Here is a 14,097-nt window from a genome sequence, read left to right on the forward strand (position 1 = left end):
GTAACACATTGGAGCACAAGTGTCGCGTTTTTGTCTCCCAAAGCGTGAGATACGCGATAGGCACCATCTTGAAACAGAAGGAAGCCATCAAAGCAGTAACACATTCATAGAGTGTGACTATCCTGTCATGCAATAGGAGCCAGTTTCATGATGAGATGGGTGAGACGACGACATGTCTGAATTAATTAATACAAAATCGCTGGAGACACAATCCCCGAGACTGTAGTCTGTCACAAAGCCATTGCCATTTTCGATGTTATCGTGAAAGGACATCGTGTCATGCGAAAGGAATCTTTGGACACCTAATAATTTGATTACGATTCAGAGGCTACGATTAGATTATAAATCGATTATTGATGCACCCCCCTACAACTATTAGCTGCTTTCAATGTTTCGTACATTAGTTACAAAAATTGTACAAAAATCCTCCCAGGCTTAAATAAACGACTATTTCAGTATCAAGTTAACAATTCAAAACAGTAAATAAAATACTCAAGTCCCCATTCAGTATCAGCAGCTTTAAACTACATTCAACTAATTTAATGTTGTGAATCAACTGTTAAAGTTGTTAAAATTGCTCCCGTTATTCCATAATTTCCCTTCTGTCTACTTTCGACACGTGAAAGTTTTAAAACTGAATCTATCTTTAAATGATGAAACAACTCAAGATTTTGCCGATTTAGGAGTATTTTAGATAAAAAGTTAATTAGGTTCTCCTGAAAGGTTCGCTACAACAGCCATCCAGAGAAGTCTACTGCTTTAAGATGGCGGCTGTTTACCAACGCCGGCAAGTTTGTCATTTCACATCTAGTTCTCTATACACGTATATCTACCGTAGCATTATGTGGGCGTAGTTTGCGGCGTAGCGGTTGTAGGCAGCAGTCAGTTATTACTATAGGTGTGCAAAATTTCCGATTCTTAGATTATTCGCGATTCGGCCGTGGAAGATTCGAGAACGATTCACAAACATCCAAATTCCGATTATTGAAATATGCGAAGTAAAGCGGAAGTACACAACAATCAGCGCGCCGCGCGGTCTTCGGGACGGAACGGAGCGAGAGTAGCTAAACATCATGTTTCCCATTACCTCGGGTAATGCCAATGCTCAACTCACTGCTCTAGCTCAACTCATGCAACGAGATAAAAAAAACACAACAACATACCTGACAGCTGCCGAAAAGCTGCTACAAAGTACATCCATATAATGTTACGGTGGATATCATTTATATAGGACTAGATGTAATATAGATTTGGTAGTGTTAGCAGCACATCTACAAAAAGCTAGATGCGGGCGTTATAAACGGCCGCCATCTTAAAGCAGTACACTTCCCTGCAAGGCTGTTGTAGCGAACCTTCCAAGCAAACCTAATTAACTTTTTATCTAAAATACTCCTAAATCGGTAAAATATTGACTTGAATCTATCTTTAAAATAGTTTTAAAACTTTCACATGTCGAAAGTAGACAAAAGGGAAATTATGGAATAACGGGAGCAATTTTAACAAATTTAACGGTTGATTCACAACATTAAATTAATTGAATGTAGTTTAAAGCTGCTGATACAGAATGGGGACTGGAGTTTTTTATTTAATGTTATTTTTGTATATTTGTTTACAGCTATATGTTAACTTGATACTGAAATCGTAGTGTGGTTTAGCCTGAGAGTATTTTTGAACAATTTTGGAACTAATGTACAAAACATTAAAAAAAAAAAAAAAAGAAAAAAAAGGAGGGGGGTGCATCAATAATCGTTTTATAATCGAATCGGAGCCTCTGAATCGTAGTCGTAATCGAATTGTTAGGTGCCCAAAGATTCCCAGCTCTAGTTATTACTGTTTTTTTTATCTAGCCACATGAGTTGAACCAGACCCATGAGTTGAGCACTGTCATCACCCGAGTAATGACAAGCATGATGTTTACTTTCGGTCTGTTCCTCACTGTGTCCCGAAAACCGCGCTGACTCTGTTTTATTTCCACTTTACTTGGCATATTTCAATAATCGGAATTTGGATGTTTGTGAATCGTTCTCGAATCCAAGGCCGGATCGCGAATAATCTAAGAATCGGAAATTTCGCACACCTCTATTACTTATATTTCACTCTGAGGCCAACCTTTAATTCCCTGCCATTGAAGGTGATAGAAATCCAATCCATTCGACTGGGAGGGGCTGGCAGTGAAAAATCACTGCCGGCCCCTCCCAGATAAATTGGATTGAACGCTCGCTGTCAATGGTAGTGAAACATGATCATTCACCACCAGCCCTATTTGACAGTCATTTATTTTACCAAGAGACGTGTACGTGCAAAGTACTTGAATTACTGAAGGGTGTGCCTATCAAACCACATGGGCTGCAATATTTATGAGACATTACATGGGGCACGGCGTGCTACACGTTTGAAACAGGATGTTCTTTCTTGAGCTCACCTTGAGATAGGATCCAAAGTACTTGGTGATAAAAGGACTGTCACACTGGCTGAGAACTGTGATTTCCTGTTGGATGTCCTCAATCTCATCCTCTGCTTCCTCCAGGTCAATTATTTTAATGGCCACCACCTTTTGAGTGCGATTGTCGATGCCTTTAAATACCTCACCAAAGGAACCTTTGCCTATCCTTTCCAGCTTGGTGAAAAGCTCCTCCGGATCAGCTTTGAGGTTCTGTGAGACGGGAACAATACATTAGGACTGTGAAATGTACTCATTTACTTCCATTGTCAGTGACGGACATTGAATCAATTTTAACTGGGATAGCTGGCATTGAATCATAATGTTTCAGCGGCATTGACAGTGATAAAGGTCTTATCCAATTTTGTCAGTCAAAATCGATTGAATGTCTATTGCCGTCAATAGCAGCCAATAAGTTCATTAATGAAATAACATTGAAGCTGTTAGAATAGTAGAAAGGTTGTTGATCTGTTTTCTTAACTTCCGGTGTAGTAGGTGGTAATATTGTGTATTTGTTCTGTGGTTAATGGGGAAAAAAAGTTCATTTTTAAAGCTACTTTGGTTCGTTAATCACGGTAAATAGCACCCAATGACTTAAAAGACTGCCACTTCAAAACCCAACCGACATATTACCTTGGCAAGTAGGTGAAACAAACAGAGGGTGAAGGTTATTGAAGGCGATTGTACCTTTTCTCTTAGGCACGGTCTGTTTGCATTATTCTAACACACCCAATATAAAATAAATAGCACTGTTATACCATAGTTTAAGGAAAACAAGCAGAATATAGGGAATAAAAGATACTTCTAATCACGGAAGCCCAACGTGTGCGTCATGAGCAAGATTGACGCTGACAATCCTACATCTGCACACCCAACTCTCAAAATCAGTTCTCCCGGATAGTCCAGAACAAATGGCGGGACGCCTTGTCCCAACACACGGAACACCGAAGAACGCCCGATATCCAATGGATAACACGACTGATAAGACTCCAAGAGCCCCTTGGACACTGAGGTAGCAAAATCCACAACCCTCGTTACCTTGACAACAGTAACTCCCGAATCCTCTTGTCCAATCCACAAACAGACAATAATACCAAACACACCCTTTTTCCTGCCCACGACCTGCCCCACAAGAGCCTTCAAAAGACTGATTATTTAACTTAGCATTGTCATTTTTCTCAGGAACCTTTAGTTGACTTCTGATAAGGTGACCTTGGAACGAGTTTGCCTCCTCGCCCAAGTCTGTTTCGCCTTTCTGTTTGTACGCTGTTGACCCGAATAAATTGTCAACTTGTTCTCGGTGAGCCTTCTTTAAACCTTTCAAAATGGAGTCAGTACAAAGGGATAAGACTAAGGTGAACGCGTGGAGTTTGGCCTTCTGGCCGGAGTGTTGGGTCTCGCCGGCCTGGATTGTTGGAGCTGCGCCAGCGCGGGTCCGGCTGGTGCGATTCCGGTGGTCTGGCTAGAAGGTCAGATTCCTTCATTAAGTATCAGGTTGCCGTATGTCTGTTTGTGTTCAAGATAACTCAAGAACGAATAAAATAATTCTCAAATTTGCAAGATATCTTCGTAATATGACATGGAAGGTGATTGAATCTGGGGGTAATTATGTAAAAGGTCACAGATGTCGTAAGTTGATAATGGATTAACCTATTAATTCATCTTCAGAGCCGCTTATCGTCACGAGAGTCGCGGGGGAGCTGGAGCCTATCCCAGCTAACATTGGGCAGTAAGCGGAGTACACCCTGAAACAGTTGCCAGCCAATCGCAAGACACAAGGAGATGAACAACCATTCATGCACACACTTGTACCTAGGGACAATTTAGAGTGTTCGATCAGCCTAGCAAGCATGTTTTTGGAATGTGGAGGAAACCTGAGTACCTGGAGAAAAGCCACGCAGGCACGGGGAGAACATGCAAACTACACACAGTAAGGCCGGAGCCCAGGATTGAACTCTTGATCTCATAATTGTGAGGACAACGTGCTAGCCATTCGTGCTGCAACTAAAAAGTGCTAAGCTTCCATGTTATTTTAAATCATTTAAAAATCACAAATTTAGGAGATCAGTGAGTGTGGGACCGATTGACTCAACTAAATGGCTTATTTCCCCGTAGAGTGCTAGAGTGGAATAAATTTTCTAAAGTGGGACACTCCCATTTCCTTTCTAACTATACAATTGTTAGACTAAACGCTGCAGGTATTGTAAGCAAACATTTTGGAAGAGATATACAAATAAAAAACCTTTTGCTTTGAACACATTTTTGAAAGAAGAACTACTATAAAATATTGCTCAACGCATATCCAATGCTTAACCTAGCACGTAAACCGGCCCTATGATGGTAATGTGTTGGCTAATTCCTCATGAGTGTCCATCCTGGGAGAACAGTTTCCTGTAAAACTGCTAATGCATGTTAGGGAATGCTGTATGCAGAGTTGTTGCCCTCTCATAAAAAGGGCAGTTGGTATGGGGTGTGGGCGGGGGCTACTCAATTTCATAGCGATGGAACTTTACAACAAAGAGATTGGTCTGCGCAGAAAGCACACAAGCAAAAACTATCCAAACACTGGTGTGCTCGGTCATCCAGGTGAAAAGAGTGGTGAGCTCGCCCTCCGCAAAAACAACAAGCACCATGGTATGTACTCACCATCGCCACCGTCAGCTCGTTTCCTGCCACTGGCTAAAGACCACCTCTTACTAGGTTTAATAGTCCTCCGTGCACACAGAAACGATCTCTCAATGATGCGCCCTGACCCAATAGCAACTCCCAATATCATGATCCCCGTCTTGTTGACAATCAATATTTCTCCTATGGGGATCAATAAAGAATTTCCTTATGTGGAAAATTTAAATTATTCTACACACACACCATGTACGGTGTGCCAATAGTAAAAAATAAATAAATAAATAAATAAACTTAACACCTTAAAGGGCAGCTGAAGAGCTTTTCGGATTTTGGTGTAATTTTACTAATATAAACTTTGGACGAGCTCGTCAAAACAACCATGTCATTATTAACTCATAATTACAAGGATAATTTGTGTTTTTTTTTTTAGTTTTTTTGCACTCCGTTAATGGTCCCTTTCCAAACCCGGAAGTGTGACATAGGCAACAGAAGACTATCCACAGCTAGCATAGCAGCAACAACGATATCAGTGATATTTCCACCAAAGGTAACCATTCAGGATCGCTCTTTCGTGACGCTATCGATGGCAAAGGCTTCCAGGAAAGATGATCTACAATCGATCCCTACATGTTTGAACCTGAGGCGTCAGATGACGATGAATTACTTGACACAGCAGACTAGAGCTGAAACGAATACTCGAGCAACTCGAGTTTAAAAACTGATCCGAGTAATTTTATTCACCTCGAGTAATCGTTTATTTTGATAGCTCTAAGCATCACGTTTTGCTCGGACTACTTTTAATGCGGGACAACGAGCTGATGTCACGTGCGTAGAGGAAGAAGAAGAAAAAAAAAAAAAAAAAAAAAAAAAAAAAAACTGCAGCCGACAGCCGCTACAAACGCCGCCGACGTTGCTAAATACTAGCCTGCACAATGCTACGTTGGTAGCAGGTAGTGTCTGATGAATCTCATAGAGATCACATATATGTTGAACTAGATGCGAAATGACAGACTCGGCCGCGTCTGGGCAGCGTTAGTAAACAGCCGCCATCTTAAAGCAGTAGAGCGCTAAGCGCTAATAGATAAGATTAACGTGACTGCCACTAGCTCACGTAACGTTAGCCCTGCGGAGGGCTAGGTTTCTATTAATTCTGACCACTTTCGATGCGTAGCTAACGTGTCTTACATACAGGCTTTAACATAACACAGGCATGAAAATGGGTCAGGGGTTAAAAAGGTGAGAAGGGTGTGGAGGAAATATGTTCCGGCGTTCTGCCAAAATGTCCTCCGTCGGCGAAACATGAGGCGAATTTGACAATTTTAATTTTTCACATAAGGCTTAATATTCAAATTAGCAGGGGTTTAATTAGTTGAAGGAGTTGATTTCAACCACCATTGACTCGCGCTCTCACTCCGAAGCCCTGAAACTATCAAATAACTGGCAAACTGCACAGAATTTGTTCAAATCAACTCCAGCGACTAATTGAACCCAGGCTAACTCAAAGATTAAGCCTAATGTAAAAAATTCTGAACTTCCCCTTTAAAGTATAGACCATTGAATATGACCATTAAAATGTTGTCTATAAAAGTTTTAGAGCAATAAAACAACAAAAATGAATGCAATGAATAAGAATCCTTCAAAGTATTTCATAATGGGTCCAAATTATTTTTCGAACAGATCCTGTGACTATAGCACCTGAGAGACAGCCGTTTGCTTTGCTTAGCCAAAACTACAGCTGAGGAGGCAAGATGGATATTTAGAATTTCTTTAAACCTAAGCTTTCAAAACCCTCAACAACAACTGAGCTTGAACAGAGGATTGAGCACGAGCAGTATCAAAAAGTCCTGGCTGTCTTGTAACCCGTTGTGCTGTAATTCCAGGTGGTGCTTGAATTGGATGCTTTAGCGGTCAACAGTCTTTTAGAGCCAGCGCAAGGAGATATTTTTGTCATCTTTACTGGACAAAAATGTGAAGTAATGGCTGTGTTTCCAGTGTGCAAATGCAGCCGTTTGTAGTATATCTCCTGCCTATTTAATTGCATCCTGGCGAGATAGCAAGGCTATGTTGTTTTGACCGCAAATTCCCAGCGCTCACGGCTCACGCATCATGGTAAAACACGTCACCTGTTTTTTTTCCATCCCCGATTAGAAAATGTGACACGTGATGTCACTCCCATGACTACAGTATTCTTCATTATACATACATTATGGGGCAATAACAAAATAGTAACGCACAGGCATCAAGGAAAGTAACTTTAATCAGATTACGGATTTAGAAAAATGAACGCGTTAGATTGTTCTTTACTGAAAGAAAGTAATCAGATTACTGTTACGCATTACTCACATAACGCGTTACTGACAACAATGCTTTTATATTACCATTAAATACACAAGCTTGACGCTAACTTAACGGGAGCTATTTTTTTCACCAGAGATTTGGCTAGCTCTGGCAGTGTTCAATGCAAGCTGGAACGAACGGCAGTAACTTGTCATAACGCAAAATATGAAAACGATTGAAACCATTACTCACCAAATTCAATATGCTGGCAAATGCATTCATCTAAAAAAAATTGGGAGTGAGACCTCTCCTCTTCCAGCGAACGTGAATTTGTGCTTAAAACAAGATCATCTGTCGCAATTAACGATCTTTGACGCTCTTTTCTCCCCCCTGCATTCAAACTTGTTTCTCTCTCAGCGGCTGTGATTAACCTCAATGAAGTTGCTCTCCTTGCTAAGCCTTGCCTATCATTCGTCTTTGTAAGTTTTTAGTAACTTTGTGTATTGAATTTGAAAGGAAAATGTGTGGGTTTTTTTTTTGGCGAACCTTTTCATGAAGCTAAACTGTTGAAGCTACTCACACTTGGAAAAATACGATTGTACAACGTTTTAAATGTATTCATTTGGTATATTTCAGTTGCCACGATGTGAGAGATCAATAAATTGCAGAAAAGTACGCCTTGCGTTTGGAGTGCTTGTTTTTGGGTTTGCTGGAATAGCGTCACTGGCACACGCAGCATCAAACGGGAAAGGGTAAGCGCTGCCGCGCCAAGCCACTTCTGGCTGCATTTTTGACACATGAAAAATAACGATTACGTACTACTGTATGACGGAAAATTTTAGTGGTTTTGTAACCGCGACGTTTTAATACCATGGTAAACCGTGAAGGTAACCGGCACCTACACCCGACCCCCCCCCCCCCCTTAAAAAATTTATCCTCGGATCTACACGATTCACGTAGGTCATCCTTTTTTACTTCAAAACGGCGAATTTCGCCTAAAGGTGAGAGATTTTCATGCCTGATAACAGTGTTGTGGAGTGATGAGGGTGTAAAATAAAAACTCAATAATGCTAACTATCAGTTTTAGCTCAGTAGTAATTGCTGGATAAAACACCAAGTAGCACTAGTCCCTAATGTGCTCCAATACAGCCTGTATCATACATTTATTTTGAACACTGCAAAAACTCAAAATCCTATCAGGACTTACAGTTTAGACTAACTTAAAACTTAACTAGAACTTAAAAATGGCTTGACACAAATAGAAATTCAATTGAAACACGTGGGAAAAAATCCTAACTTTTAAGTGATGTGTGTTATCAAGCGTTAAGGCATTTTTAGCTGTATATATATATTTTTTAATAAGATCTAAAGGTTTTTTGAGTGAAAGCAGTGAATTAGTCCTTTTTTAAATTCTAGTTACATCTGAGATGCAATTGTTGGCTGTTTTCAACAATATACATCGAAAATAAAGACATTGATTGACTGAAAATGGTTCAAGATTAGATGAAATGTCTTTTTTCTCATGTATATTTATAATTGCTCATCATCTAAAAATATATTTGTTTTATCCGATTACTCGATTAATCGATAGAATTTTCAGTCAATTACTCGATTACTAAAATATTCAACAGCTGCAGCCCTACAGCAGACGTTGTCATGACGCCATTTGACACCTCGACACTTCACGAACTGGAGAATGATAAGCCTATCTCCAGCATCGTGATTTTTCTATTTGAGAGAATGCGATCACATGGTTGTATATACTTTCCACACTCAGCATTTGGGCAGCGTTAGTAAACAGCCGCCATCTTAAAGCAGTAGAGCGCTAAGCGCTAATAAAGAGCGCTAAGCGCTAATAAGTAAGATTAATTTTACTGTCACTAGCTCACGTAACGTTAGCCCTGCGGAGGGCTAGGTTTCTATTAATTATGACCACTTTCGATGCATGGCTAACGTGTCTTAAATACAGGCTTTAACATAACATAGCGTTGTGGAGTGATGAGGGTGTAAAATAAAAACTCAATAATGCTAACTATCAATTTTAGCTCAGTAGTCATTGCTGGATAAAACACCAAGTAGCACTAGTCCCTAATGTGCTCCAATACAGCCTGTATCATACATTTATTTTGAACACTGCAAAAACTCAAAATCCAGCAGGACTTACAGTTTAGACTAACTTAAAAACTTAACTAGAACTTAAAAATGGCTTGACACAAACAGAAATTCAATTGAAACACGTGGGAAAAAATCCTAACTTTTAAGTGATGTGTGTTATCAAGCGTTAAGGCATTTTCAGCTGTATATATTTTTTTCTAATAATATCTAAAGGTTTTTTGAGTGAAAGCAGTGAATTAGTCTTTTTTTTTTAAATTCAAGTTACATCTGAGATGCAATTGTTGGCTGTTTTCAACAATATACACCGAAAATAAAGACATTGGTTGACTGAAAATGGTTCAAGATTAGGTGAAATGTCTTGTTTTCTCATGTATATTTATAACTGCTCCTAAAAATATATTTGTTTTATCCGATTACTCGATTAATCGATAGAATTTTCTAAAATTACTAAAATATTCGATAGCTGCAGCCCTACAGCAGACGTTGTCATGACGCCATTTGACAGCTCGACACTTCACGAACTGGAGAGTGGTAAGCCTATGTCCAGCATCGTTATTTTTCTAGAAAGCGATTACATGGTTGTATATATTTTCCACACTCTCCACATAGCTGAAAATGTATATTAGGTTATGGGACAGCTCCTACCCATCTAAATATGGTAAAGCTAGCCCAAACGTGGCTAAATAAATGATTCATGGTATTGATTTTTCAAAATAAATGACAAAACAATTTTATTTTCCAGGTGTTGCTGTAAACCTTCAAGTAATTACCCTTCCAAGTGAATGCCTATGTCGTCAGGAGATCCCAGACGTGAGAGCCAAATTTGAGGAGGCTGAAGCACTGACAGGGGCATGAATTACATTTAAAAAAATAAAACCATAAATTGTAAACAACATTGACATATTTTGTTGACTGATTAATGTATTATATTGGTGTATAATATATTGTAATTATATTACATTCTGAAACAATATTCAACAGGCCACAATAATAACAATACCACCAGATTTATGTTGAATCAGTATCAGCTTTCACTGTCAGATTGTGACACAACAAGCTGTCAAAGCTGTCGTCGCTGAAATGATGAAAACAATGAGCCGATTGGGGACCAGTATGCATGCACACAAAAACGGTCCAAACCTTTGCAGGAGAGGTTTTTTTTTTTATCCCCTCATAAGAGTCTCGAGTCTTCCCGTGAGCAATTCATCGCTACACGTCGAGATGGCATGACGAATCTCGCAAGTAAAACCCAGAAAATGTTTGCAATATATGGCGAGGATAGCGTGGTACTATATTTCCATGTTGAGAGTGGCGGCGAGGCTCCCTGGAAGTTACGTCATCACGGCGGAACGTCCCTCGTTGCTAAGGTGTTGCTATGGGCATAACTCAAAAACTACGCGGTCAATTATTATTATTATTATTTTTATTGACTTTTTGAGACAGCGAATGATGCATTTAATACAATTCAACCGAGTAAAACACTCAAGAACAAAATCCTAAAAGCTCTTCAGCTGCCCTTTAATGTCAATAGTCACTGTAGAAGACTCATCTGACCAGCCAAAAACTAATTGTCCACACGATAAGTGTGCTCGTTTTGCGCAACGGTGTGTTATCTGACAAAAATGATCAATAATAAAAAACTTTGAAAATGCAGCAGCTCTTCTTAAATATATGCCTTTTTTTATCATTTCATGTTGATACTAGTTTTCCCCTGGTATTCCAGTTTCCTCCTACATTCCAAAAACATGACAATTCCAACTTGTCCATCGTTGCGTGAACTGCGGTACATCATGTGCTTTAGGATTGACTGGCGACCAGTCCAAGGTGTAGCTCCGCCTCTGACCAAAGGTTAGCTGGAATAGGCCCTAGTTTATACATGACCCCCATGAAGACAGGCAATACAGAAAATGGATGTTGACACCTAACTACAACACGATATTGTTAGCCTAGTGACATCATTCATTTTAAATCATTGACAGACATTGACGGCACAGGACACCCAATCTGTTTTGACTGGGAGAGGCTGGCAGCGAATTACTGCTGCCAGACCTCCCCATCAAAATGGAATGGACATCATCTGTCGTCAATGGCACTGAAACTTGAGCTTTCACATTCAGAAATCTCAGTTACAATGAATTTGTCGTCTATTGTCCTCAATGACAGGCAATAAATTAACTTGCTGTCAGACACCCAATTTCCCTCAGGGGATAAATAACGTTCTCTATTGTTTACATCTGTGTAGATTTTCCAAAAAACGTTCAACTATGACTTAGACAACTTCATGTATGTTATTGCTATTAAAATTAACAATTTCAAATCCTGCTACTTAGCCGTACAATTATGCTGTTGTAATGTTACCTTTAAAAAGGTTGTAAAAAGGGAACTGTTTAAATCATATGACACTTTGACGGTCAATTATTAGTTTTAAACCTTCAATTTGCTCACAGTATAGACAGCTAAAGTGTGGTTATAGTTGGAGGTAAGTGGTGTCACTTAGCAGCCAGCAGAAAATGCGTTGAAAAGGATTCATCGCTCGGTGTGTTGAATTTACCTGAATCCCCGGAAGCCCACTTTGAATCGGGGAGTGAGCCATGGCGTCAGGTCAGCTAAGAAGACGGCTTTCCCCACCTCGTTTTTACAGCTTTCCTCTTCCGCCTGTGGTCGCTTATCGACCCCGTTTAACACTGCAAGGTCGGCGCTGCAGTCTCGGCAGCGAGGCTGATCACGCTGTCGGAAGCCAAAGTTGTTGTGTTGACAAGATAGAAGTCAACTTAAGTGGCCGTGTACTTCGAACTGCGTCCTCTTGCCTTCCGCAGTTAGCTAACGCTTGCGACGCTAAAGGCTACTTCAACTGCTATAGTTGGCAAACACTTCCACTTCGCTATTTATTTTACCTCGGAGGTCATGCGCGAGCACTCGAAATGTTAGCGAAATCCTCTATTTGTCGAAGCGGAGTTCCAGCCGCGATATATTCCCCAAATAGTTGCCAAATGTATACTGTTGTAGAGTTGTATCGTTTGTTGCTCTTAACACTTTTCTATCCCACCCGGCGCCATCTTTGTTAATGTCATTTTCATTTTGTGGCCACAGCCAATCGGAGGAAAGAACTTTGCGGTGTTCGGATGACGTCAACCTAGGTCATATACGTCACAGACGAACACAAGTCGTGAACACAAGTCGTGGCATATGCCCAACAAATTCGCTCACATAACACACCAGAGGTCAAAAATATACCTAAACATTTACTACTGTAAAGTTTTCTGCCCTCAAGGCTCAAATTGCCTGTATTATAAAAGAAACTGTTGATGGTGACCAGTGACAATAGTCTTAAGTAACATGAACTGTTAATGTACTGTTGTACTGTATTGTACTTAGTAGCGACAGCCTTTCATTCCATTTCCTGTTATGTGGTGAACATTTTTTTTTATCTTGGCCATCAATGGTAGGCTATAAAAAGAAGAAGAAGAAAAAAAAGGCCAAAGAATACTTTTATATTACTTAGGCGCTTTGCTGAGATGAGCTTCATTCATTCTTGATATGGTAATTTTGTTGAACGGGACTTCCGTTTAACCTTTGAGGAAACTTAAATAACAAAATATTACAGTGGTATGAAAAAGTATCTGAACCTTTTGGAATTTCTCACATTTCTGCATAAAATCACCATCATATGTGGTCTGATCTTTGGCAAAATCACAGAGATGTAAAAACAGTGTCTGCTTTAACTAAAACCAACCACCCAAACATTTATAGGTTTTCATATTTTAATGAGGATAGCATGCAAACAATGACAGAAGGGGGAAAAATAAGGAAGTGAACCCTCTGCATAAGGAGACTTAAAGAGCAATTGAAACCAATTTTACCAAACAATTAAAGTCATGTGTGTGCCCAATCACTGATGAGTAGTTTAAAGCTGCCCTGCACACTATAAAACACACACCTGGTAAGAATTGTCTTGAAGAGAAGCATTGTCTGATCTGCATCATCGTTCGGGTAAAAAATATCTGTCTGAAGACCTGTGATCAAGGATTGCTGATTTGTATAAAGCTGGGAAACAATGCAAAACCATCTCTAAAAGTGTGGATGTTGATCAATCAACATTGTGTCGTTGTCTACAACTGGAGAGAGTTTGGCATTGTTGCTTCTCTCCCAAGGAGTGGCCGTCCACCAACGATGACGCCAAGAGTTCAGCGCAAAATAGTCAGATAAAAAAGAACCCTAGAGTGTCTGCTAAAGACTTACAGAAATTACTGGCACAGTCCAATATCTCTGTGCATACATCAACTATATGTAAAGTCATGGTCAAGAATGGTTTTCTTGGGAGGACTCCACGGAGGAAGCCACTGCTGTCTAAAAATACATTGTTGCTCATTTAATGTTCGCAAAAAGGCACTTGGACACTCCACACAAGTTTTAGCAAAATATTTTGTGGATTGATGAAACAAGAATTGTTTGGGAGTAACACACAACGTCATGTGTGGGGGAAAAAAAATGGAACAGCTCACCAACATCAACACCTCATCCCCACTGTCAAGCATGGTGGAGGGAGCATCATGATTTGGGACTGTTTTGCTACCTCTGAGCCTGGACAACTTGCAATCATTAATGGAAGAATGAATTAAAAAGTTTATCAGGATATTTTG

At 39.9% G+C, this 14,097-nt stretch overlaps 1 protein-coding gene across 2 annotated transcripts in view; it reads right to left on the reverse strand.

The window, feature by feature from the left end:
- The window catches only part of stk24a (serine/threonine kinase 24a (STE20 homolog, yeast)), a 34,042-nt gene extending 21,524 nt beyond the window's left edge, over nt 1-12,518 (reverse strand). For both annotated transcript variants that reach the window (XM_057852976.1, XM_057852975.1), the window contains exons 1-2: nt 12,009-12,518; nt 2,423-2,653 (exon numbers count right to left, since the gene is read on the reverse strand). In XM_057852976.1, the coding sequence (XP_057708959.1) occupies nt 2,423-2,653; nt 12,009-12,050 (273 nt within the window). In that variant the 5' untranslated portion in view covers nt 12,051-12,518. The remainder of the gene's footprint in view (nt 1-2,422; nt 2,654-12,008) is intronic.
- Between the last annotated feature and the right edge of the window lie 1,579 nt (nt 12,519-14,097).

The sequence above is a fragment of the Corythoichthys intestinalis genome, chromosome 12 (genome assembly GCF_030265065.1).
Source record: "Corythoichthys intestinalis isolate RoL2023-P3 chromosome 12, ASM3026506v1, whole genome shotgun sequence".
Lineage (NCBI taxonomy): Eukaryota > Metazoa > Chordata > Actinopteri > Syngnathiformes > Syngnathidae > Corythoichthys > Corythoichthys intestinalis.